The sequence below is a fragment of the Molossus molossus genome, unplaced genomic scaffold (genome assembly GCF_014108415.1).
Source record: "Molossus molossus isolate mMolMol1 unplaced genomic scaffold, mMolMol1.p scaffold_m16_p_20, whole genome shotgun sequence".
Lineage (NCBI taxonomy): Eukaryota > Metazoa > Chordata > Mammalia > Chiroptera > Molossidae > Molossus > Molossus molossus.
In genome coordinates, this window is record NW_023425356.1 from 26,101,692 (window position 1) to 26,126,147 (window position 24,456).

At 40.5% G+C, this 24,456-nt stretch overlaps 1 protein-coding gene across 2 annotated transcripts in view; it reads right to left on the reverse strand.

Moving 5' to 3' along the window:
* Positions 1-21,767, reverse strand: part of FMO5 (flavin containing dimethylaniline monoxygenase 5) — a 30,578-nt gene extending 8,811 nt beyond the window's left edge. The window contains exons 1-6 of one of the 2 annotated variants that reach the window (XM_036272746.1): positions 21,638-21,767; positions 21,247-21,418; positions 17,427-17,615; positions 6,966-7,128; positions 6,074-6,216; positions 2,606-2,805 (exon numbers count right to left, since the gene is read on the reverse strand). In XM_036272746.1, coding sequence (XP_036128639.1) covers positions 2,606-2,805; positions 6,074-6,216; positions 6,966-7,128; positions 17,427-17,615; positions 21,247-21,381 — 830 coding nt within the window. In that variant the 5' untranslated portion in view covers positions 21,382-21,418; positions 21,638-21,767. Of the gene's footprint in view, positions 1-2,605; positions 2,806-6,073; positions 6,217-6,965; positions 7,129-17,426; positions 17,616-21,246; positions 21,424-21,637 lie in introns of both variants that reach the window. The other variant, XM_036272745.1, reaches the window with a different exon arrangement.
* Between the last annotated feature and the right edge of the window lie 2,689 nt (positions 21,768-24,456).

Below are 24,456 nucleotides of genomic sequence, written 5' to 3' on the forward strand. Positions count from 1 at the left end.
TGTCTTTAGGGCCTCCTGCTCCACCCCTCCTCCATCTATCTTCTACATCATTTTTGGAGTGGTTCTAAAATGCATTTATTATTATGTCACTCACTTGCTTAACATCTCGCAATTCATCTGGACTGCCCTTCATTCCAAACTTTTTATTTAGCAAAGCCTACAGAGGTTTTCATGAACCTTCCCAGTGAGCCTGGAGACATACTCGGTCACTCTTCCATCTTTCCCCGATGGTCCAGCCAAACCAGACTAAATGCCGATCCCAGAGCATATTCTTATGCTATTCCAAGATCTTAAGTTATAATTAGAATGCTACTTCCTTACCCTATTTGCTTGACTATCTCCTATTATTTCGTATTCAATTTATTTTATAATCACCAAAGTTATGGATGCTACAATTTCCATAATTTGGGTGAAATAAATAGATGAAAGGTTGTTAGGGAACAGATCCTCAAAATAGCACCCCTCTGATTAATGTCAAAAGAAAGAAAAATCTTTAGAGGCGAAATCTGGTCGATACCACCTTATCCAAGTGATCAAATTGAACATTGTTAATATGGAATAAACTGCTATCATGTGTCTCCTGATGTGATCTACCAATAAGGCACAACATAACCTATGAGTATTTGTGCCAAAAATGTTTAACCTGAATATAATAAAGGAAGAAAAACTATGCCAGTCCATGCAGACTTTCTGCAAAACAATTAGCTTGAGTTTTGTTTTGTTTTAAAGGAGAATTATTTCAGATTAAGAGAAATTAAAGAGGCATGGCAGCTAAATGTAATGTTGTAATACCTGACAGGATCTTGGATTTTAAAATAAAAAAGCTAGCCTGGCCAGTATGGCTCAGTGGATTGAGCATCATCCCATGAGCTGAGAGGTCCTGGTTCGATTCCTGGTCAGGGTACATGGCAGGGTTGCGGGCTCAATCCCCAGTAGGGGACGTGCAGGAGGCAGCCAATCGATGTTTCTCTCTCACATCAATGTTTCTATCTGTCTCTCCCTTTCTCTCTCTCTAAAAGATCACTTAACACATATTTTTTTTAAAAAAACCTCCTGTGTGAAAAAAATAAAAAAGCTATAAAATCTATATTATTGGAGCAACTTGGTAAAGTTGAATATATTAGATAATGGTATTTTATCAATGTCAAATTTTCCAAGTGTGATAATTGTATTATGTTTATGTAGTAAAATGCTCCTTTTCTCAGACAATATATGTTGAATAATTTAGGGTAAACTTTTTTTAAATATGCTTTTACTGATTTTTTTAGAGAAAGATACAGAAACATTGATGTGACAGAGATACATCAATCAGTCTCTCCTGCACGCCCCCTACTGGGGATCAAGCCTGCAACCTGAGCATGTGCCCTGACTGGGATTTGAACCAGGACCTCTCAGTCCATGGGATGACGCTCAATCCACTGAGCCACACTGACCAGGCTAAGGTAAAGTGTCTTAATGGCTGCAACTTACTATTGAAGTGGTTCAGAAGAAAATATATATGTATGATATACATGTATGGATCTATCTTTGGAGAGTGCAAAAGAGAAAAAGCAAATATAGTGAACTATTAATAATAGAGGAATCTAAGTGAAGGGTATATGGGTGTTTACTGTACTTACTATTTTGTATGAAGTAAATCTGAACATTGAAAAAAATGAAATGTTGGAGGAAAAAGCATTTAAAATCAGCCTCTAGAAATGTTTTTACAGTCTTCCTCCTTGGCTGTGTAAAGATTCCCATTCTTCATGCATTTCTTTACCTCATTCTATTGTTTGTCTTATTGTTAGAATATTTAAGGTAAAATCCACTTCTTGAATCTGCCATTTATTTCTTGTGTCCTCTGGGGATAGTTTCTCTAAGTGTCACTTTTTATGTCTGTAAAATGGAGGGAAAACGAAGTCTGTAGGGCTGTTATGAGGGTTAAATGAGGTAATGCATGTAACTCATTTAGTACTGTGTTTGTCTTAAATTAAGTCCTCAAAAAGGTAAGGTGTTATTATCTGTATTAGTATTATTATATCCTTAATCTCTATATGCTCATGCCCAGTATAATGCTTGGCTCATAAAAGGTGCTCAATGTTTGTTGGATGAATGAATGATACACTGCCCTCTACTACCATTTTGTTGTTGGACAGCACATGAAAAGAACTAGTACCACCCTGGCCAGTGTGGCTCAGTTGGTTGGAGCGTCCTCCTGTACACCAAAAGGTGGTGGGTTTGATTCCCGGTCAGGGCACATACCCAGGTTGCAGGTTCATTCCTTCTCTGGGGCTCGTGTGGGGGTAACCAATCAATGTGTCTCTCTCACTTGATGTTCTTCTCTCTCTCTCTCTCTCCTCTCTCTCCCTTTCTCTCTCTAAAAATCAATAATAATAATAATAATAACAAAAGAATTGGTTCCTTGGGATATGATCAGATGGTTAATGCCAAGGAGAATGATAGAACAAAGATTACTGATTAGTAGATCTTGGGCAAGGTAGAAATCTGATCTCAGATTCTGTGGATTTTCTTAATGTGTACAGGTAGCTCTACTTTTAGCCTATGTGAACAGTCCTTATTTTTGTGCTTTGGCTATTACCTCCCCAATCCCATCCTGAGAACATACCTGTGTTTAGGCTTTAGGCCATACATTTCGTGGTCAAACCTTTGGTTCATCCTCATTTCCAAATATTTGTTTACTAATGATTGACTACAAAACTTGTTCAAAAAATGTTTAAGCCGAGAATTGATCAACACATCAAAAGGATATCCATAGTCTGATACACGATTCACAATCCAAGACCCTCTCCTGGTGCTGAGGAAAACCTGGGGTGTGGGAAAAAATTGTTTGCTTTTACCATTCTCTGGTTCATACTCCTTTAAAAGTACCCCGTTTTCTTCAAGAGTAAGTTTAAACTCATTAGTCTGGCTTTTCAGTGCCTGCACAACCTTTTTTTTTATTTTTTATTTCCTGCTATTTTCCTTGTCGGACACTAAGCTTACAATTAAATTGGTGTATTCACTGACCAAGAATATGTCTTGCTCTTAGTCACCAATGCATTTCTGCTTAATGTCATTATGCCTCCCTGAAAAGCCCCTATCCTCTTAATTTTCCAAAGCCTACTCATTTTTAAGATCCAGGTCAAGTCTGCCTCTTCCATGAAGACATTGCTGACTGTTCTGGCTGACAATTTTCTCTCCATCCTCAGAATTATCTAGCACTTACCATCTGTTCGACCCATTTAAAACCATGGAATGATAAAGCCGAAAGCAACTGGAAATCATTTAACCCAAACTCCTCAGTCTCTTTTGCCTTTGACATTGTTTACGTTATTACAAAAAAACCTGTTATCTATAATTTTTATTAATATTAAACTTTTTTCCCCTTTCAACTGTGTAAAGTGCTTAATTAGGACAGCCCTTAAGGTCACCATCGGTGAAAATATATGTGTGAAGTTAAACGGTCTTTTTTCTGGCCCTCCAAGTGTTTTCCCTCAGAGAGAAGGTATAGCATACACATCATCATCACTTCCATTTATTGAGTGTTATGACCCGTACATCACTGTGCTACGTCCTTTATCTGTATCTTATTTAATCAACACAACAACTTCTTGAGGTAGGTATTATTATCCCCATTTTATGGGTGAGAGGCATGGAGAAGATGCATAACTTGCCTCAGATCATACAGCTAGTAAGTGGCAGAGCTGACTTTCCAACCCAGGCCTGACTCATGCCGAAGTCTGTACTTGTGAAATGTTTCATTGATTATTTAATGGAAAAACTGAAGATTGCTAGTAGAATAACAGGAAACTTGTCAGTCTTTTTATGTCCTCTGTCAGCTGAAGTCCATGTTCAGAGCTGATAAAAGTTTGATATTGAATTACCAGGCAAAAGTATCCCTTTCTCTACATTACACAATTCTCTAGAGATAGTTTCTAGTTGTAAGGTATTTAAGTACATTACTTTATGCTCTTTAGTCTTAGCTGTAAGTGAAAAGGGAACCTGTCTGCACTTAGGGATAATCATGCATTTCACACACATTCTCACCGACAGTGACCTGGACTTAATGCTATCACAATGAAGCACTTTTACATATCACAATGGAAAGAGCAAGTATGGTCGAAGGAATCAAATAGTTTTGTGTACAGTCTGTGTAACTTTTGTTATATAAGTATATGAGTAATGTAAATGCTCAGGGCCTCAATGAAAAGGTTTCCTACGTATAAAACAGTGACAATAATACATATAGCACGAAGTTTTTGTAAGAAACAGTATTTTTGTAAAGGGTGTGACCTACAGTAAATACTCAATAAATGTTTAATGGCTATCACCATACTTATTTCAGTTTTCCATCTATCCCTTGTTTTAAGTAAACAGCATATTTACAAATTTGGATTTATAAGAATCAAATATAAGGAAAATTGTTCTACAAGAAAGGAATGTTTTCTCTTTACAAAGCATTATAGCTCAAGATTCTTTTTTTTTTTTTTTTATCCTCACCCAAGGACATTTTTCCATTTTTTGTTCAGATAGAGCGGGAGGGAGAGAGAGAGAAACATCGATGTGAAGGGACACATCGAGTGGCTGCCACCCGCATGACCAACCAGGGCTGGGGACAAACTGCAACCGAGGTACGTGCCCTTAGCGGGAACCAAACCCGGGTCTCTCTGGACCACAGGCCGACGCTCCAACCGCTGCGCCAAACCGGCCAGGGCTAGCTCAAGATTCTTACACCAAAATGTTCTTGATACACCGAAATGTATAGGTTCATTGTAAATGTTTGATTTACAAGCCACCTCTGATAAGTACAATTTAATATATAAAGCAAAAAGTCAGAACCTAGCAATTGAGTTTCTTCAGCTTGCTTCAGTTGTGTGACAGTGCTGTCCCTGCTAGGCCGACATTGTTTTGCTATGTGTTTTCCCAGGCTCACTCAGACACAGCTACTGTATCTCCTCCCAGTCTGGATGTTTTGTTCCTTGGCAATCTTTATAACTGACCATTTGACAGGTCAATGATATTAAAGAAGGCTCATGCCTTGGGTCCCCACCACATACCTTGCACACTCTTTTTATCGTAACACCCACACACATTTTTACCCTTTATTTATATAGCTATCTCCTGATAAATGCGTGGTGAATTAATTCAGGGAGCGTCTGAAATCACTTTTGTGGTAACAGATGGGGAGAGGACTGAGAAGAAGTGTTATTGAATGGAGTTTCTGAGTAAAGGTCATTTAACAAAGTTGTGGCATTAAGCTTCTATTTTTAGAAAACACTTTTAAAATGTAGGTGTGGAGAAGCACAGCTTAATTAAAGTTACTGAAGAACAACCAGACATTTAACTACTGTGGACAGTTATGATTCAATGAAGACATGAATAACAAAATATAAAAATGACATGTCTTTTTTCTAAGTATTTATAATGAAGACACTTTCTTCCTAGTTCAAAATTTATGCAACAAAACAAACAAACAAAAAACCCTCAAGGACGCAGAAGTTGCTTTAGAGAAAAATATCATTCTGTTACCTAACTGCATGCAAAGGCTGGGCGAGCTGCCTGCTGGTGCTGCAGTGTGGACACTTTCAGAGTGCTAAGCATGCTGTCTTTGGAAAGATTAGACTACTTCTTTTTTCCATTTGGGGAATAAAGAGGAAAATTCCCCCACCATCCTATGAGTGAAAAGCTTTCAATGACCCAGTGTGCGTTCCTTCACATAAGACCATAGCGCTTCCACTGGCCAACAGAAGAGCCACACTTTGAGTGCTGCATTCTGACAAGCTCGCCCAATCAATTATTTGGTCTTCTTCAAAGCCAGAGGCACACTCTGAAAAGACAGCTGATTGGGATTCTGAGAACAGTCTGTGCTCATGACCTAATTCCTTCGTGTGAGGCCAAGTGGATGTAGGGAATCGAACTGGCAACCTTGGCTCCATCATATATCATCAATCATAAAGTTGCCAAGTGAGGCAATGAAACCAAGCCCTACATTTGCCATCAGCACTGATGAGCAGTGTGCAGGTGTCCGTACTCTCTGTTGAGTCCACCTGCAGCTTTCTTGGTGAAGCAAAGTAAATAATTTGCTAATTCAAACCTGCTTGGCTGTGTGGCTAATCTCCACAGCCAAATCTCCTCCAGAATTTCCAATGCCAATTATAATGACTCTCTTTCCAGTGAAACTCTCTGGATTCTTATAATCTCGGCTATGGAAGTACTGTCCTTTGAATGTCTTAATTCCTGCAAGAGAAGGGGAAATAATTATCAGGTGATAGCTTATCTAATATCATTTAACAAATACTTTTTTTTTTGCAGTGTGTGGAGTTTACACATATACTCTCCATATGTTCTCCCTTTACTCAGCTGCATCCTTGCCTTTCTGAACATTTTTGCCTATTTTTTCCCCCATAGTGTCAGGGCAGAACCTTTTGCCTCCCTCATCGTAAACAGTCTGCTTCACTCAGGATCTGTATTTTGGACTTGTAGACTCAAGCATACAAATGGTTTCAAAAAAACCTCCATTCTCTTTTGTCTGTTCATCCTCTTTAAATACCTACTCCCATTTCAATTGGAGTATATATTTTTATAAACTCTAAAATATACATAGAGTGCTCTTGGGCCTAAAAATTTAGGCTCGAAACTGTAATAAATTTTCTCCTTAAGCTTTATTTTCTTCCTTATAAACTCAATATTTCTATTTGTTTCCTTGATTGCTGAAAATCCTTATTCAACCTAGTGCACATCAATTCCACATTTTTTCTTGTGATCCTTAGAAAAACTAAAGTCATTGTGAAACTAAATACAGAGCCCTCTAACTTTCCTCTAGTCTCCAAAATCACCATTATCTCTACCTCCCAATGTTTCAGGGGAACATGCAAAATTAGGATAAGCCTTGTTTCATCCCAAGATAGGAATCACTCAGACTGAAACCCCTCATTCCTCCGGATCAGGTATGGTTCAAGGGTCTTTCTTCCAGGTAGGCTACTCACCAGGGAAGCTTTCCAAGGGTAAGTGAGCATCGGTATGATGGCCAGTACAAACCATGACTCCATCGAAGACATTCATCTCCTTTTTCCCTTCAGATTCTGTGACCACCTCCCATTGGCCTGAAGTGGAGAAATCAGGCCGCTTTTTCACACTGCACACAGTAGTCTGAAAAGAAAAGGGATAGCCACAGGAGATGGTAACCACAGCCTCTACAGTGGACATATTTCGTGACATGAACCTTCTTGCAGAGTGTGATGCAAAGGGCTGATATCATGCAAGAGGGCTCATTCAGGGATATTTGATTTCCATATTCCACAAATAACATTTTTGTGAGATGCAGTCAGAGTGAGAAAACTTTTATGAGATAGGCTAAATAAAATAGAATTGGCAGGTTAATGATGTACTCTTGTCTGCTTCTAGAAAGTGCAAATAACTAGTTCTCTTGGATCATGCTCTAAGGCAGTGATTTTCAACTAGTGTGCTGCAAGAACTTTTTTTATTCCTCACCTGAGGATATTTTTCTACTTATTATCAGATAGAGTGGTAGGGACGGAGGGAGAGAGAGAGAGAGAGAAACATTGATGTAATAGAGTAACATCCACTGGTTGCCAACCACATGACCTCACCAGGGCCAGCAATGAACCGCAACCGAGGTACGTGCCCTTGACCAGAATTGAACCTGCGACTCACTGGTCTGCAGGCCGACGCTCTAACCACTGAGTCAAACCAGCCAGGGCTGCAAGAATTTTTAAAACATGCAATACCTGACTGTTTGGTCAGGGGGCACTGAACACTTTTTCCTTAGATTGCCAAATAAAAAAATGACAACAGCCAACACAACAATATCCATTTGGTGTGAATGAATCAAAATTATACCTTTTTTTTTTTTTTTTTTTTTTTTTTTTTGTCGGATAGGCAAAAAATATATTTTTTGGTGTGCTGCAGAATTTTAGTAATTAGTTTATATGTGCCATGAGATGAAAAAGGTTGAAAATCACTACCCTAAGGCAATGTAACTCTTGAATGAAGCTTAGGCTTCTCCTGTGCTTCTAAGATACTCTATGCATGAAATACCTATTCCTCCCTTTACCCCCAAACATCCTGAGACCTTCTGATGTTTTCTTACCTCAAGTTCTGTTCTCATTATCTAACCTTAAACATGTGACTGAGCTATAGGGCTCCCTTTCCTAGTAGAGAAACATCTCAGTGGCTTATTTACATAAAAAAGTTTTATGTAAATGACCCTCTCTTTGGCTCTCATAAATGCCTATTTCACAAGTAACTATAAAAGAGGAAGCTGCGAGATGGGTTAGTCAGTGGTATGATTTTTAGTTTAAAAAAAAAAATGTATATGGGCTACACTACACAGCCTAAGAAAACATTAAAAATGTGTTCCCTTCTGGCTGGTTTGGCTCACTGGTTAGAGCGTCAGCCCACAGACCAAAGAGTTACAGGTTTGATTCTGGCTGAGGGCATGTACCTCGGTTGTAGTTTGTCCCCAGCCCTGGTTGGGGTCCTGTGGGAGGCAACCGGTGGATGTGTCCCTCTCATCCTCGGGTGAGGATTAAAAAAAGAACATGTTCCTATGTGCTTCTACAATCTATGACCATAATATCTTGGTGGACTAATAGAGACACCACACCTTTATCTTCTAGCCAACCGGCACCATTTATAGTTCTTGCTTTTACACAGACTGGTGCCTCTGTCTGGATCATCCTTTTTTACCTTCCTCATTTGGCTGATTCCTGCTGGCCTTTCAACCTTTACTTTAGATATCATCTCTTCTAGGAAAACTTCCCTGGTGCCTGATGCCTCATGCCCAGATGGGTTAAGCATCCCTCCCCTGAGCTAAAATATATAAATCTCTGTAGCATTTATCACCCTTGTGAAAAAAACAAACAAACAAACAAACAAACAAACAACCAGAAACTTCATTCAAAATGAAGTGGAAAGAGCAGGAGGGGAGCTCTCAAGCCCTATGTCAATCACGAAGCACAGCAGGGAGAACTCTTTGTATAAGTACCACGTGGTAACTGATTGCACCATTGCAGCTCCTGGGAGAACTCTTTGTAACTGCCCTCCCAACTTCTTCTTTCCCTCTATAAAAGAGTTCCTTCTCCTTTTCTTTAGCAGACTTGCATTTGTCACCCCCACCCCCACCCCCGGCGGCCCTCGGTTACATGTTCTGGATTGCAATTCTTTGTTGTACCTGATTAAACCAATTATGCTGGAGAAATATCTGCCTGACTTTTTGTTTAAGGTCAAGATTTTTATTTTATTTTATTTTTTTAAATTGGTTTCTCTCTCTCTCTCTCTCTCTCTCTCTCTCTCTCTCTTAGAAAGAGAGAGAGAAACATCCTGAGAAACATCCATCAACTGCCTCTTGCACGCCCCCTACCGGGGATTGAGCACTAGGAATGGAACTGGGACCTCTCAGTCCCAAGGAGGATGGATGCTCAATCTACTGAGCCACACCAGCAGGGCAACACTTTTAATTTTTATTACTTATATTTATAATAAAATTTTTCTTCATTTTCCTATCTTCTTTGTTTTGTTTTGTTTTTGTATTTGTATCTTCACCACTTAGAATGGTAACAAACTTGTTCAATAAGTGTTTGAACAAGTGAAGAGAAGTACTACTGGGATGGAAATGACTTACCTTGGAAGCTTTCACTGACTATTACTGTTTTATTATTGTTTTTAAACAAAAAGGCATGAATTAAGGTGGTCTATAGATGCAAATTACCAGATATAAGTTAATAAGTACTGGGGATGTAATGTACTACATGTAACTATAGTTAACACTGTTGTATGGAACATTTGAAAGTTGTTCAAAGAGTAGATCATAAGAGTTTTCATCGTAAGGGGAAAAAAAAGGTAGAAGATTCAGGTTTTTTGCCAGGTGTCAAATATATGTTCTTTTATAGCATGGCTAAAAATGATAGTAAAGTATGAAAGACTTTACAGTGGGGGAAAAAAAAACATTGAAGTAATCTAGTACAATCATCTTGTTCTTATTATTAATTAATTTTTGTTAAAGATGTTTCTCATTTCCCCCCCCACTGATTCCCCCCTCCCCGCCCTGTCCCCAGCTTTGTTGTCCAAGTCCATTGTTCATAAACACATGCATATAAGTTCTGTGGTTTATATCTCACCAACCACCCCCTCTTCTGGGGACTGTCAGTCTGTACCCCACTTCCACGTCTCTGGGACTACCCCATTCCTCAGACTGTTATGTTCATTATATTCCACAAATAAGTGAGATCATATGATATTTGTCTTTCTCTGTTTGGCTTGTTTTGCTTAGGATAATACTTTGCAGGCCCCTCCATGTTGTCTCAAAACATAAAATAACTTTCTTTTCTTACAGCTGCATAGTACTCCATTGTGTATATGTACCACCGCTTTTTTATCCATTCATCTACTGATGGACATTTGGGCTGCTTCCAGATCTTAGCTATTGTAAATAGTGCTGCTACAAACATGGGGGTACATGTATTCTTTCTGATAGGTGTTTCAGGCTTCTTAGGGTATATTCCTAGAAGTGGGATCACTAGGTCAAACGGATGTTCAATTTTTAATTTTTTGAGGTAACACCATAGTGTTTTCCATAGTGGCTGCACCAGTCTGCATTCCCACTAGCAGTGTACTAGAGTCCCCTTTTCTCCACACCCTTGCCAACACTTGTGGTTTGATGATTTGTTGATGGCGGCCATTCTGACAGGTGTGAGGTGATACCTCATTGTTTTAACTTGCATCTCTCTGATGGTTAGTGATGTTGAGCATTTCTTCATATGTCTCTTAGCCATTTGTATGTCCTGTTTGGAGAGGTGTCTATTTAGTTCGTCTGCCCATTTTTAAATGGGGTTCTTTGTTTTCCTTTTGTTGAGTTGTATGAGCACTCTATATATTTTGGAAATTAACCCCTTAACTGATATATCATTGGAAATTATGCTCTCCCATACTGTCGGTTGTCTTTCCATTTTTATGACTGTATCTTTTGCTGTGCAGAAGCTTTTGAGTTTGATGTAGTCCCATGTATTCATTTTCTCCTTTGTTCTATTGCCTTAGGTGATGTATCAGTGAAAATTCTGCTGGGTATGATGTCTGATATTTTGTTGCCTACATTTTCTTCTAGGATTTTTATGGATTCATGAGTCACATTTAAGTCTTTTATCCATTTTGAGTTTATTCTTGTGTATGGTGTAAGTTGATGGTCTAGTTTCATTTTTTTTCCATGTAGCTGTCCAATTTTCCCAACACTATTTATTAAACAGGCTGTCTTGACTCCACTGTATGCTCTTGCCACCTTTGTCAAATATTAATTGAGCATATTGCCTTGGGTCAATTTCTGTGTTCTCTATTCTGTTCCACTGGTCTATATGTTGTTCTTGTGCTGGTACCAGGCTGTTTTGAGTACAGTGGCTTTGTAGTATAACCTGAAATCTGGTAATGTGATCCCTCCAACTTTGTTCTTCTTTTTCAAGATTGCTGTGGCTACTCAGGGTCTTTTTTGGTTCCATATGAACTTTTGAAGTATTTGTTCTAGTTCTGTGAAGTATGTCATTGGTATTTTGATGGGGATTCCACTGAATCTATAGATTGCTTTGGGTAGTATGGACATTTTAATATTGTTGATTCTTACAACCCATGAACAAGGTATGTGCTTCCACTTTTTTATATCTTTCTCTATTTCTTTTTCAGTGACCTCTAGTTTTCTGTGAATAGGTCTGTTATTTCCTTGGTTAAGTTTATTCCTAGGTATCTTAATTTTTTTGCCACGATGGTAAATGGGATTGTTTTTTCAGTTTCTCTTTCTGTGAATTCATCATTGGTGTATAAGAATGCCATCGATTTCTTGATATTCATTTTGTATCCTGCTACTTTGGCAAATTCATTTAGTAAGTCGAGTAAATTTTTGATGGAGTCTTTAGGGTTTTCTACATATAGTATCATGTCATCTGCGAATAATGACAGTTTCACTTCCTCCTTTCCAATTTGTATCCTTTTAAATTTTTCTTCCTGTCTGATTGCTGTGGCTAAGACTTCCAGTACTATGTTAAATAAGAGTGGCAAAAGTGGGCATCCTCATCTTGTTCCTGTTCTTAAGGGAAATGCTTTTAGTTTTTGCCCATGGAATGTGATGTTGGCTGTAGGTCTTTCATATATGGCCTTTATTATGTTGAGATATGATCCCTCTATTCCCATATTGCTGAGCATTTTTATCAGAAATGGGTGCTGGATTTTGTTGAATGCTTTTTCAGTGTCTATTGATATGATCATATGATTTTTATCTTTCATTTTGTTTATGTGGTGTATCACTTTTATTGATTTGCGAATATTGTGCCAGCCTATTGGCCTATAGTTTTCTTTCTTTGTAGTGTCTTTCTCTGGTTTTGGAATTAGAATTATGCTGGCCTCATTAAACGAGTCTGGAAGTCTTCTTTCTTAAATTTTTTTTGAAACAGTTTGAGGAGAATGGGTATTAGTTCTTCTTTAAATGTTTGGTAAAATTCCCCCATGAAGCTGTCCGGGCCTGGGCTTTTGTTTACTAGGAGAGTCTTGATTACGTCTTCAATTTCTTTTGTTGTTATTGGTCTGTTCGAGTTTTCTATCTCTTCCCGGTTCAGTTTTTGGAGACTATGTGTTTCTAGAAATTTGTCCATTCTGCTTAGATTGTCGAATTTGTTGCCGTACAAATGTTCACAATATTTGTCAACAATCCTTTGTATTTCTGTGGTATCACTTATTATTTCTTCTCTTTCATTTCTGATTTTGTGTATTTGGGTTCTCTCTCTTTGTTTTTTGGTGAGTCTAGCTAAGGGTCCATCAATCTTGTTTATCCTTTCAAAGAACCAGCTCTTTGTTTCATTGATCCTTTGAATTGTTTTTTGGTCTCCATGTTATTTATTTCTGCTCTGATCTTTACTATTTCCTTCCTTCTACTTGCTCTGGGATTTTCTTTTTGTTTGCTTTCTAGTTCTTTATGTTGGGAGCTTAGATAGTGTATCAGAAATTTTTCTTGCTTCTTGAGGTAGGCCTGTAGTGCTATGAACTTCCCTCTCAGAACTGCTTTCGCTGCATCCCATAGATTTTGTGTTGTTGTGTTTTCATTTTCATTGGTTTCCAGGAAGTTTTTAATTTTTTCCTTGATCTCCATGGTAACCCGTTGATTGTTCAATAACATGCTATTTAGCCTCCATGTGTTCAAATGTCTTTGCATGTTCTTGTTGCAATTGATTTCTAGTTTCATGCCATTGTGATCTGAGAAGATGCTTGATATGATTTCAATCTTCTTGAACTTGTAGAGATTTAGTTTGTGTCCTGTTATGTGGTCTGTCTTTGAGAATGTCCCATGTGCACTTGAGAAGAATGTGAAATCTGTAGTTTTGGGGTGTAATTCTTTGTAGATATCTATTAAATCCATTTGATCTAGCGTTTCATTTAGAGTCTCTGTTTCCTTGCTAATTTTTTGTCTAGAAGATCTATCCAGTGATGTCAGCAGGGTATTGAAGTCCCTTGCTATGATTGTATTGCTGTCGATTTCTCCTTTGAAGTTCTCCAAAAGAATTTTAATATATGTTGGTGCTCCTATATTGGATGCATATATGTTTATCAAGGTTATATCTTCCTGTTGGATAGATCCTTTCAATATTATGTAGTGCCTTCTTTGTCTCTAGTTATTGTTTTCATTTTGAAATCTACTTTATCAGATATGAGTATTGCTACCCCAGATTTTTTTTCCTTCCCCTTTGCTTGAAAGATTTTTTTCCATCCCTTCACTTTCAATCTATGTGAGTCTTTTGTTGTGAGGTGGGTTTCTTGCAAATAACATATATGTGAGTCATACTTTCTTATCCAGTCAGCTACTCTGTGTCTTTTTATCGGAGCATTCAAACCATTCACTTTTAAGGTAATAATTGATATGTACTTATTTATTGCCATTTTTGTTTAGTGTGGTTATATTTTTCTTCCTATTTCTTCTACTAATTACAGCAGTCCTTTTAGCATATCTTGCGGTGCTGGTTTGTTGTTAATATATTCCCTTAGCATTTTTTTTTTTTTGTCTGGAAAGCTCTTTATTTGACCTTCTGTTTTGAATGATAACCTTGCTGGACAGAGTAGTCTTGGATTCAGATCCTTGTTTTTCATGGCCTTGATTACTTCATGCCACTCCCTTCTGGCCTGTAGTGTTTCTGTTGAGAAGTCAGCTGATAGCCTTATGGGGTTTCCTTTGTAGGTAACCTGTTGCTTATCTCTTGCTGCCTTTAGGATTCTCTTTGTCTTTAATTTTTGGAATTTTAATGACTATGTGTCATGGTGTGGGCCTGTTTGGGTTCTTCTTACTTGGGGTTCTCTGTGCTTCTTGAACTTGAATGCCTTCTTCCTTTACCAAGTTAGGAAAGTTTTCTGTCACTATTTCTTCAAATATATTCTCTAACCCGTGCCCATTTCCTTCCTCTTCGGGGACTCCTATGATGCGAATGTTATTACGTTTCCTGTTGTCCCACAGTTCTCTTAAGTTCCTGTTTTTTTAATAGTTTTTTTCTTTTGGTTTTCTCTGGACTGTGGGCCGACGCTTTAACCACTGACCTAAACCGGCCAGGGCTTGGTTTTCTGATTGGTTGATTTTTTTCTACCCTGTCTTCTAATTCACTGATCCAGTCCTCAGCTTCCTCTACTATGCTGATTAGTCCTTCCAATGTGTTCTTAATTTCTCCTATGTCATTCTTCATTTCACTTGGTTGGTTTTTAGTGTTTCTATATCTTTACTCATGGTGCTGATGTCCTTACTCATGGTGTTGAGTTTCCTCAAGATCATGGCTCTGAACTCTACCTCTGATAATTTGCTTAGCTGCATTTTATTGATCTCATCTTCCATAGAGTTATCTTGTTCTTTCATTTGGGATTTGTTTCTTTGTTTCACTATTTTGGCTATCTCAGTGGGTTTTGGAGCCTGCCAAATTTTCCCTGTGGTTGTTGGTGTTCTGCTGTTTGTGGCTCCCTCTACTGGGTTTGGATGAGCCTGGGTGGGTCCATGTTACATACCACTGTCAAGTCTTACTTTCCTGGGTAAATCTGCAAGCCCACGAAGGGTTCAGTTATCCTCTACCTTTTTCCTGTCAGTTACTCAGTGTAGCCCTGGTGTTCTGCATAAGAGGATTTCCAGAGGGTGGGATAGATGCTGGTTGTTAATGAGCCTCAATTTGCATTTCCTTGCCTCACCTGGGAAAGGCTGAATCTCCGATGTGGGGGCTGCTGCTTTTCCCCACAGCTCTGGGAAGGAGCACACTGGCCACCGTCCTTTGTGGCCACAACTCAGCAAAAACTCTGAGTGCCCTCCAAATCCCAGGTGTCCCCACAGAGTTCCAGCCCAATCTATCCTCCCTCTGCCGTAGCCCCCAGGTGAGTGGCTGTGGCTATTTTAGGACTCTGTCCTGGTTCTCTGGGTTGTGGAGTGGGCTTGGTCTTTATTCCCCAAGGGTGCTGCTCACAGCTAAGACTGCTGCTGTATGTGGGCTCCCAGCCCACCAACCTCTCGCACCTCCGCAGATCCTACCAGTGTCCATGGTTATATGGTCCTGTCCTGCTGCTTTTCTGTTGCTTTTTTCTGAGGATTCGTCTTTATTTTAGTTGTAATTCCCGTTTGGTCCTGGGAGATCATCTGCGTAGCTTCTATTCACTCCGCCTCCATTTTCACATCCTCTATGCCTATCTTGTGCATAGCTGGGTTGCACAGGCCTTCCTGGTGCCCCCACACCCTGCAGGTCCCGCAGGTAACTGGATCGCACAGTCTCTTTGGGAACCCAGTTCTATGCCTATGTTATGGGCTGCTGGGTTGAACAGGCCTTTCTGGTGCTTCAGCACCCCGCACATCCCGAGGGTAACTGGATGGCACTGTCCCTGCTGGGTCGCACAGGCCTCTCTGGAGCTTCAGCACCCTGCAGGTCTCACAGGTAACTGGATCGCACAGTCCCTGCTGGGTCTCATAGGCCTCCCTGGTGCCCCCGCACCATGCAGTTCCCACAGGTGGCAGGCAGCTGGATCGCACCAGTCTCTCTAGGGCTCTGGCTTCCCACTGTACTTGTGAGCTACTGGACCACACAGGCCTCTGCAGAGCCCCAGGTCCATGAATGGCGGCTGGGGAGCGCTGCTGTTCCGTGGGGCTCAACTCCTGCTCAGCTTTTGCTGTAGTTTTGGGGGATGGGTCTCAGCTGGTGGTCTGTGCTTCTGTTGCCTGGGGATGGATGTCTGCTCCCCAGCCTCTGTTGCTGGGGGTATATGTAGACTCTGATTGGGCTGCTACTATGGGGGATGGTGCTGGGCTCTGGGCTGTCCGCAGCTTCCATGACCAGCACCTTGGGAGCTCCACTACTGTGCACCGGTCTGAGTTGACACAGAGTGTCCACTGGTCCGATGGTGCCAGGTGCGCTGGTGGGCTCAGGTTGCTGGGCCCTAGCCGCTCCCACTGCCTCCTCCTAGGGAAGACCCAGGATCTTCTAAAATGGTGGGACCTCCCGCGGCGCAAGGAGAAGTGCCCTGAAGGGCCACTTACCGTGGTAGCTGGCTGCTCCTATCCACAGCACAGGAACCTTCTGCTCTGCATCTCTGCACTGCACGGGTTTGGTCCTCCACCCTCACATCCACTTACACTCTCTCGAACACTTGCTCACTTTCTCACACACTCACCCTCCCTCAGTCCTGCCCGCTGCCATCTTCAAAATTTTGTTCCCAATCATCTTGTTTTATAGAAAAGAAAATTAGGAAAAGTAGAAGTTGAGGAACTTACTTGTCTGAGGTCATGAGTTGATTAGTAATAGAACAAAGACTAGAATTCAAGTTTTTGTTGCCCAATTCAGTGTTCTTCCCTCCTCACCAGAGTTAACTTTTTTTGCTTTATCAATAAATTCTGAATAACTACTTCAATGGTTGTTGTGATTACATAAACTAATGCATTGGAAAATACTTCAAAGCCCTGGCTGGCTTGGCTCAGCGGTTGGAGCGTCGGCCTGCGGACCAGAGATTTCCAGGTTCGGTTCCCGCTAGGGGCACATACCAAAAAAAAAAAAAGAAAATACGTCAGAAAGTATAAAATGCTAAGCAATAATGGACAAGTTGTGGAACCAGAGGGTTTTAAAGTTCCCATACCTGTCAGTTCCACTCTCTAACTGGAAAACATTCCCCCTCATTTGTTTTATTGCAATCAAATAGTATAAAATGAAAGCAATGAAAACATTCTGGCAGGTGGCCTCCTGGAGCTGCAGCCAACAACATATAAAAGAGGAACCTTTCTGTGAACATTTTTTAGGCACAGAGAAGACAAAGAGTGCAGTCTCTGTCTGGATAGGATAGATACATGTGCTATCAAATCAAAATTCACATGTTAGCACTGGTAAATGAAGCCACGTTATTCATTTATTTGACAAACAACTTCAAACAAAGACACCCACACAATTCCCTACCTTGAATCGGATATACTTTAGAAGGTCAAATTCTTTGGCATACATCCTGAAATATTCCAGGACCTGGGAGTTGTGCATGTAGTTAGGAAAATGATCTGGGATGAGATAGTCACTGAAGCACATCATCTCCTTAGAAGTGTTGATGACCACTGATTTGTAAATACTGGCTCTTCCTTCTTCAGGATTATCCTGCAGTACATAAGAAGCATTCATAGCCACTTGAGAATTAACTTCATGGTTTATAAACAGCCAATAAACACTTCAAAAAGCTGTCTGAAAGAAATGCCATTTTTAAAAAAGTTGTACACACTTCCACATCTCCCCGTATTTGTGTAGTCTCTTCCCCTTGAATCTGGACTGTCTTTAAGACTTGCTTTTGACCAACAGCATGCAGTTGGAGTAATACTCAATGGCTTCCAAGAATGTCATAAGTAGCCTTGCAGCTACTGGCTAGGTCTCTTAGAAATCTTTCTCTTGTGGAAGTCAGCTACCATGTAGACAAGTCCAACTACCCTGAGGCTATCATACTGTGAGGAAGCCCAAGCTAGTCACTTGAAAAGAATGTATAAGATAAGAGAGATATCCAGCCAGCTCCCAGAAATTCTAGTTATCCCAGTTGAACTTCTAAACATGTGAGCAGAGTCTCAGTCATCACCTGGTTGCAATGGCCTGAAATTCCATGTGAGAACTGCCCATCTGAGTAATAGTCTCAACTATTATGTATTTCAAAACCTAGGTAAGTTTTGAGAGTTTCCATATACTTATGAGATTGCTCTCCAGGAATCACTGTACTAACTTAAATTCTGTCCAGTATATGTTCCCATTTTACCTCATTTTTACTACTCTAAAAGACAATTACTCAGTGTTAGCAAAAATGGGGTGAAACTGGAACTTATACTGGAGAGAGCGTGAGTTAGTAGAATGTACTTTTCCACCATCAGTCTTACCTAACATTAGTGATGAGATCAAGAATTGATTGCAATTGCCCTGGCCGGTTTTGCTCAGTGGTTAGAGCGTCGGCCTGTGGTCCAGAGAGACCCGGGTTCAGTTCCTGCTAAGAGCATGTACCTCAGTTGCAGTTTGTCCCTGGCCCTGGTTGGTCATGTGGGTGGCAGCCACTCGATGTGTCCCTTTCACGTCGATGTTTCTCTCTCTCTCTCTCCCTCCCACTCTATCTGAACAAAAAATGGAAAAATGTCCTCGGGTGAGGATTAAAAAAATTGATTGCAATTAATATTTTGAGAAGTTGTATGTAGAGTATTCCCCACCTTATTTGCTTTCTGTGGTTTCAGTTACTCACAGTCAACTGTGATCTGAAAATATTAAATGGCCAATTCCAGAAATAATTCCTAAGTTTTATATTTTGGGCCATTCTGATTAGCATGATGAAATCTTATTCTGTTCTTCTCCGACCTTCTCCCTTTGTCTAGCATATCCACACTGTATATGCTTCCTGCAGGTTAATCAGTTGTAGCCATCTTGGTTATCAGATCAACTGTCGGCAGTATCACAGTGCTTGTATTGAAGGAACCCTATTTTACTTAATAATGACCTCAAAGTGCAAGAGTAGTGATGCTGGCAATTCCAATATGCCACAGAGAAGCCATAAAATGATTCCTTTAAGTGTAAATTTGAGAGACCACATTCATATAACTTTTTTAGAGTACATTATAATTGCTCTGCTTTATTAGTTATTATTGTTAATCTCTTCTGTGCCTAATTTATAAATTAACCTTTATCATTGGTATGTATGTATAGGAAAAAAACACAGTATATAGGGTTTGGCACTATCCATGGTTTCATGCATCCACTGGGGATCCTGAAATGTATTCCCCGTGGGTAAAGGGGGATAATTATTACTAGAAAGTTTTAACAAGAAGGAGGCAAGTGGTGAATCCTACTCCTTTTTGGCAGGTGGAACAGAGAAAGAACAGAGATAAGAAAATGCAAGTGATGGTATTTGAGAAGAAAAAAAAAAACATACTGAATCCCTGAATCCTTGAGACCTGTTACAAAGAACACATATTTTTGACATAAGTATATGTATATATCATACAGATATATGATATATGATATATAATATATTATAGTAGACACAGATGTGGTCTGTCTTAACATAAGTCAGAGAGTTATGATGAAATATAACTTATAGCTTATTATTTTCAAGGAAGTAGTCTACAAAGTGTTAAAATTTGCCAAAAAAAATCCAAGTTAAGCCCTGGCTAGTGTGGTTCAGTGGTTGAAGCGTCAGCCCGCGGACCAGAGAGGCCCGGGTTTGGTTTGGGCATGTACCTTGGTTGCAGTTTGTCCCTGCCCCAGTTGGGGTCTTGTGGGTGGCGACAACTCGATATGTCTCTCACACTGATGTTTCTCTCTCTCTCTTCCCCCCTCTCCCTCCCACTCTATCTGAAGATAAATGCAAAAATGTCCTCAGGTGAGGATAAAAAAAAATTCCAAGTTAAGTCTTTAACAGAGAACAAGGTTAAAGTGCTTTGGAGATAAAAGTCAGGTACCTGATTATCAGGTAGGATGATGGACCCTGGCCTGGTGACTTCACGCCTGGTCAGTACCTGCCAAATCTGGCTAGGATGCTTACCTAACACCACATGCATGGGCATCACTCCAGGCCTACTGAATAATAACTGACATGTAGCACTTATTGTGTACATGGCACTGTTATTAATGATTGACACAAATATTCATGCACTTAATCCCCAAAATAACTCTATGAAGTGGGTACTATTATTATCTCCTTAAAGATGAAGAAACAGAGGTATAGAGAGGTTTACAAACCCAGACTATGCTGTTAACCTTTATACTAAATTGTGGCTGAATTTCAAAATTAGAATTTTCTGTTGATTATTGTATACTAATTAATAGCTTTCCAGCCCATAACAAGATGGATTATGACAGAGGTGTGGTTTGATAAGGGGGATGTGGTTTGCAATGATAAGAAAACCCAGTTGCAGGTGTCCTCCGCCTTCTTCTGAAGATAGAACTTTGATTTACAGGTTTGATTTCTTAAGTAAACATTCAAAGGAAAGAAGGCAGCCAGATTTTATATTCTACTGAAGGACTAGGATTATGAGAAAAATATCTAAAGTGAATCAGAATTCAAGAGAGAGAAAGAGACAGAGAAAGCGAGAGAAGGGAGAAAAAAAAGAAAGAAAGAATATGGTTAGAGAGTTTTTAAAGGGGGAATTCCTCCAAGGTGTGGTAAGCAGGCAATCTACATCACTTGCCTATTAATGCAGACATGGAGCAACTACTCTACATTTTCTGTTTGTTATTTTGCTCCCCACCTTGCACCACCCAGTGTAACGCTCTTCTGGATAGCAGCAAAACTCAATAAATGAAAATGATCTCTGTGCCATTTTCTTGGACATGAGTAAAGGAAAAACAAATGACACCTGTACTCCATTTTTCTGCTAGTCTAGGGAAAGAGGAACCTATATAGAAGTGATGGCGTCCTGGCCGGCTTTGCTCAGTGGTTAGAGTGTTGGCTGATGGACCAGAGAGGCCCCGGGTTCGGTTCCCACCAAGGGCATGTACCTTGGTTGCAGTTTGTCCCCGCCCCGATTGGGGTCCATGTTTTTCTCTCTCTCTCCCTCCCGCTCTATCTGAAGATAAATGCAAAAATGTCCTCGGGTGAGGATAACAAACAAAAAATAGAGGTGATGGCTGTTAAGAAGAGGTCAGCAGGCTGAATTTTAGCAGATTTAATCATGGTCAAGGCCATCATATTACCTGACAAAGATAAAATATCTCATGCATCCACTTACAGCAAGGGTTTCATGTATTATTAACCAGTAAGATTTACCTGGAACCTCCAGAGCCCTCCGATGTCATCAGTCCTTTCAAAACACACAGGCTCCAAGCCTTCTTCTAGGCAGCACTTGATAGATGTGAGCCCGCTCACGCCTCCCCCAATCACGGCAATTCTTTTGTTGGTCATGGTCTCCAGAGATCTTCACAGGCTAGGTCTAGGCAATCTGTCCTAAAGAAAGGATGACATAAGACAGAAAGCACAGATCAGTTAACACCTTTCAAGAACAGACCTTGGCCGAGGCATCCAAACATCCTGTAACAAGAAGAGTCTTGGGGGAAGCCAGATTCTGTCGTCCTTTTAGCCACAGGGAATTGCTGTGCGTGTGAAAGGGGAGCCGCGTGCCTCCGCCCTGAGGCCCAGAGCTGAGAACTGGCTGTCATACCCGGTTTCACTCCCTTTCCCACAGCACCAGGCCGCTCAGCTTCAATCTGGAAGCTACTCAGCGCTTTGGGTTGTTTTCAAAGAAATATAAAACTACGAAGGGCAAACAACAGCAGCAGCCAATGGGGAAGGGCTCTTCCGCACCTCCTCTTTCAGCCAACACCCCGCCCTCTTTGGGGGCGGAGAGGGGTGGGGGAATAAGGCATGGGCGGAACCCTCCTTTGTCAGGACAAAAATCAATCTTACACATTCTCTGTTTCTCCGCTGCAGTTGCCTGCACTCTGGAGAGAGGCCTTTTCTCCAGCCTCCCCGCCCCACCGCACCCACTGTGAGCTTCCTGGTATTTGCCTTAAAGGGACAACCTCCTACTGCTGAAGGGAAACTGTCTTGCTCCAACAGCTTAAGTGGAGAACCCTAACCTTTCAGGAGATCAGTTCAAAGAGGTCCCGGTCCCTCGTCCACCCCTCACCCTAACCCCTACTTCACAGATGGGATACTTTTTGGTTATATGTACTGGTGAAAATTTACTGTAAAATACCCACACACTGAGCTGGGTGCTGGCCTACAGTGAAGAATGGACTACGGTTACTACTTAGAGGAGCTTATAGTTTAGTGGAGAAGACCAAAACACAGTCTGATAATTTCAATAAAATAAAAATACTTCTTAAAAGTGTTTTCTCTTGCCCTGGCTGGTTTGGCTCAGGGGTTAGAGCGTCGGCCTGTGGTCCCGAGAGACCTGGGTTCGGTTCCCGCTAAGGGCACATACCTTGGTTGCAGTTTGTCGTGTGGGTGGCAACCACTTGATGTGTTCCTTTCACATGATGTTTCTCCCCCCCCCCCCCCATCTGAACAAAAACTGGAAAAAAGGTCCAAGGGTAAGGATAAAAAAAAAAGTGTTTTCTCTTACGCCATTACATGTGGACTTAAAACCACAAAATATCCACTTTTAAAATGTAACTTAAGCCCTGGCCCGTTTGGCTCAGCAGTTAGAGTGTCGGCCTATGGACCAGAGGGATCCAGGTTTGGTTCCCACTAGGGGCATGTGCCTTGGTTGCAGTTTGTCCCAGCCGGTTGGGGTTGTGTGGGTGGCAGCCAGTCCATGTGTCTCTCTTACATCGATGTTTCTCTCTCTCTCTTCCTCCCTCTCTCCCTCCCGCTCTATCTGAAGATAAATGCAAAAATTTCCTCCAGTGAGGATAAAATATATATATATATATAGGATAAACATATATCTAATGTTTTATCCTCCGGTGGAGGATAAAAATGCATATATATATAAAACTTAAAATTTTCAAATATAAAATCATACAGAAAAGGGCAATATAACGGATATAGGAATTCACTTGCTGGGTCACAATCAGGGCCCATTCCCCCCAGGAATCTATTTCGACAGGGTTGTTGGAGAGGTAGGCTGTGGCTGGTGCAATCCGGCTTTGTTCACCTTCCACTACTCCCTGAGTTAACTTTGCTCAAGATGGTTTGATACCAATAGCACTAGTCTGGGTTTTGACTTATTTGGCCTCACCTCAAAAGTATTGTTTATGGAGTGAGTAGTTATCATTTCTCAAGGGTTTACATTGTATGGTTCAAATATAAAGCAACAAAGTACAAACAACAGCAACAGCCAATGGAATCTAAAAAACAAACAAACAAACAAACAAAAACCCCTGGCCAGTTTGCCTCCGTGGTTAGAGTGTCGGTCTGCGGACCAAAAAGTCCTGGGTTCGATTCCAGTCAAGCACACGTACCTACCTTGGGTGCAATTTGTCCCTGGCCCTGGTTGGGGAAGCAGCCACTCGATGTGTCCCTTTCACATCGATGTTTTTCTCTCTCTCTCTCTCTCTCTCTCTTCCTGTCTCTCCCTCCCACTCTATCTGAACAAAAATGGAAAAATGTCCTGGGGTGAGGATAAAAAAAAATAATAAAATAAAATGTAACTTATTTTAATGCTCTATTATTTTCTGTTTTATAATTAGTTACTTAAAAAATATATGTTTATATTGATTTTTTTTTTTTTTTTTGGTACGTGCCCCTAGCTGCTAGGGCCTAGCAGGAACTGAACCTGGGTCTCTCTCGTCTGCAGGCTGATGCTCCAACCACTGAGCCAAACCAGCCAGGGCTGTTTCTATTGATTTTTTAGAGAGAGAGGAAAGAAGAGAGAGCAACATTGATGTGAGAGATTTATTGGCCGCCTCCTGCACATCCCCTACTGGAGATCAAGCCTGCAACCCGAGCATTTGCCCTGACTGGGAATTGAACTGGGACCTCTCAGTCTATGGGACAATGCTTAATCCACTGAGCCACACAGGCCAGGTGATATAATTACTTACTTTTGAATTTAGCAAATACATTTTATGTTGTTTTTTTAAATTAATTGTAAATGTTTTAAACTTTGACTCAGATTTTTTTCTCTGAAATTAAGGAGGGAATGCAAGGAAGATTACATGAAGGTGGATTGGATTAGGCTAGGTAAGCTTTTATGCTTTAGAAGGAGGGATCTGAAAGGGGGCATTTCAACGGTGTATTAACCTAGACATACAGAAATTATGGACAAGGCTTGCTTAAGGCAAAGATAGGCCTTTTACTAAAGAATTTATATGCCTGTGGTGTGCATACCCACTATGACCCGCCCAGTTAAGAATTTATGATCAGATCAGTGTGTGAGATTACTTTCCATAGAACCTGTTTTTCATCCACACATGGATATACAATTTGTTTATTCATTCTCCTATTGATGAATATGTGGGTTATATCTACTTTTTGGTATTATGAAGAAGGCTTTATATTCTTTACAAGTCATTTTTGTGGATATATGCTTTC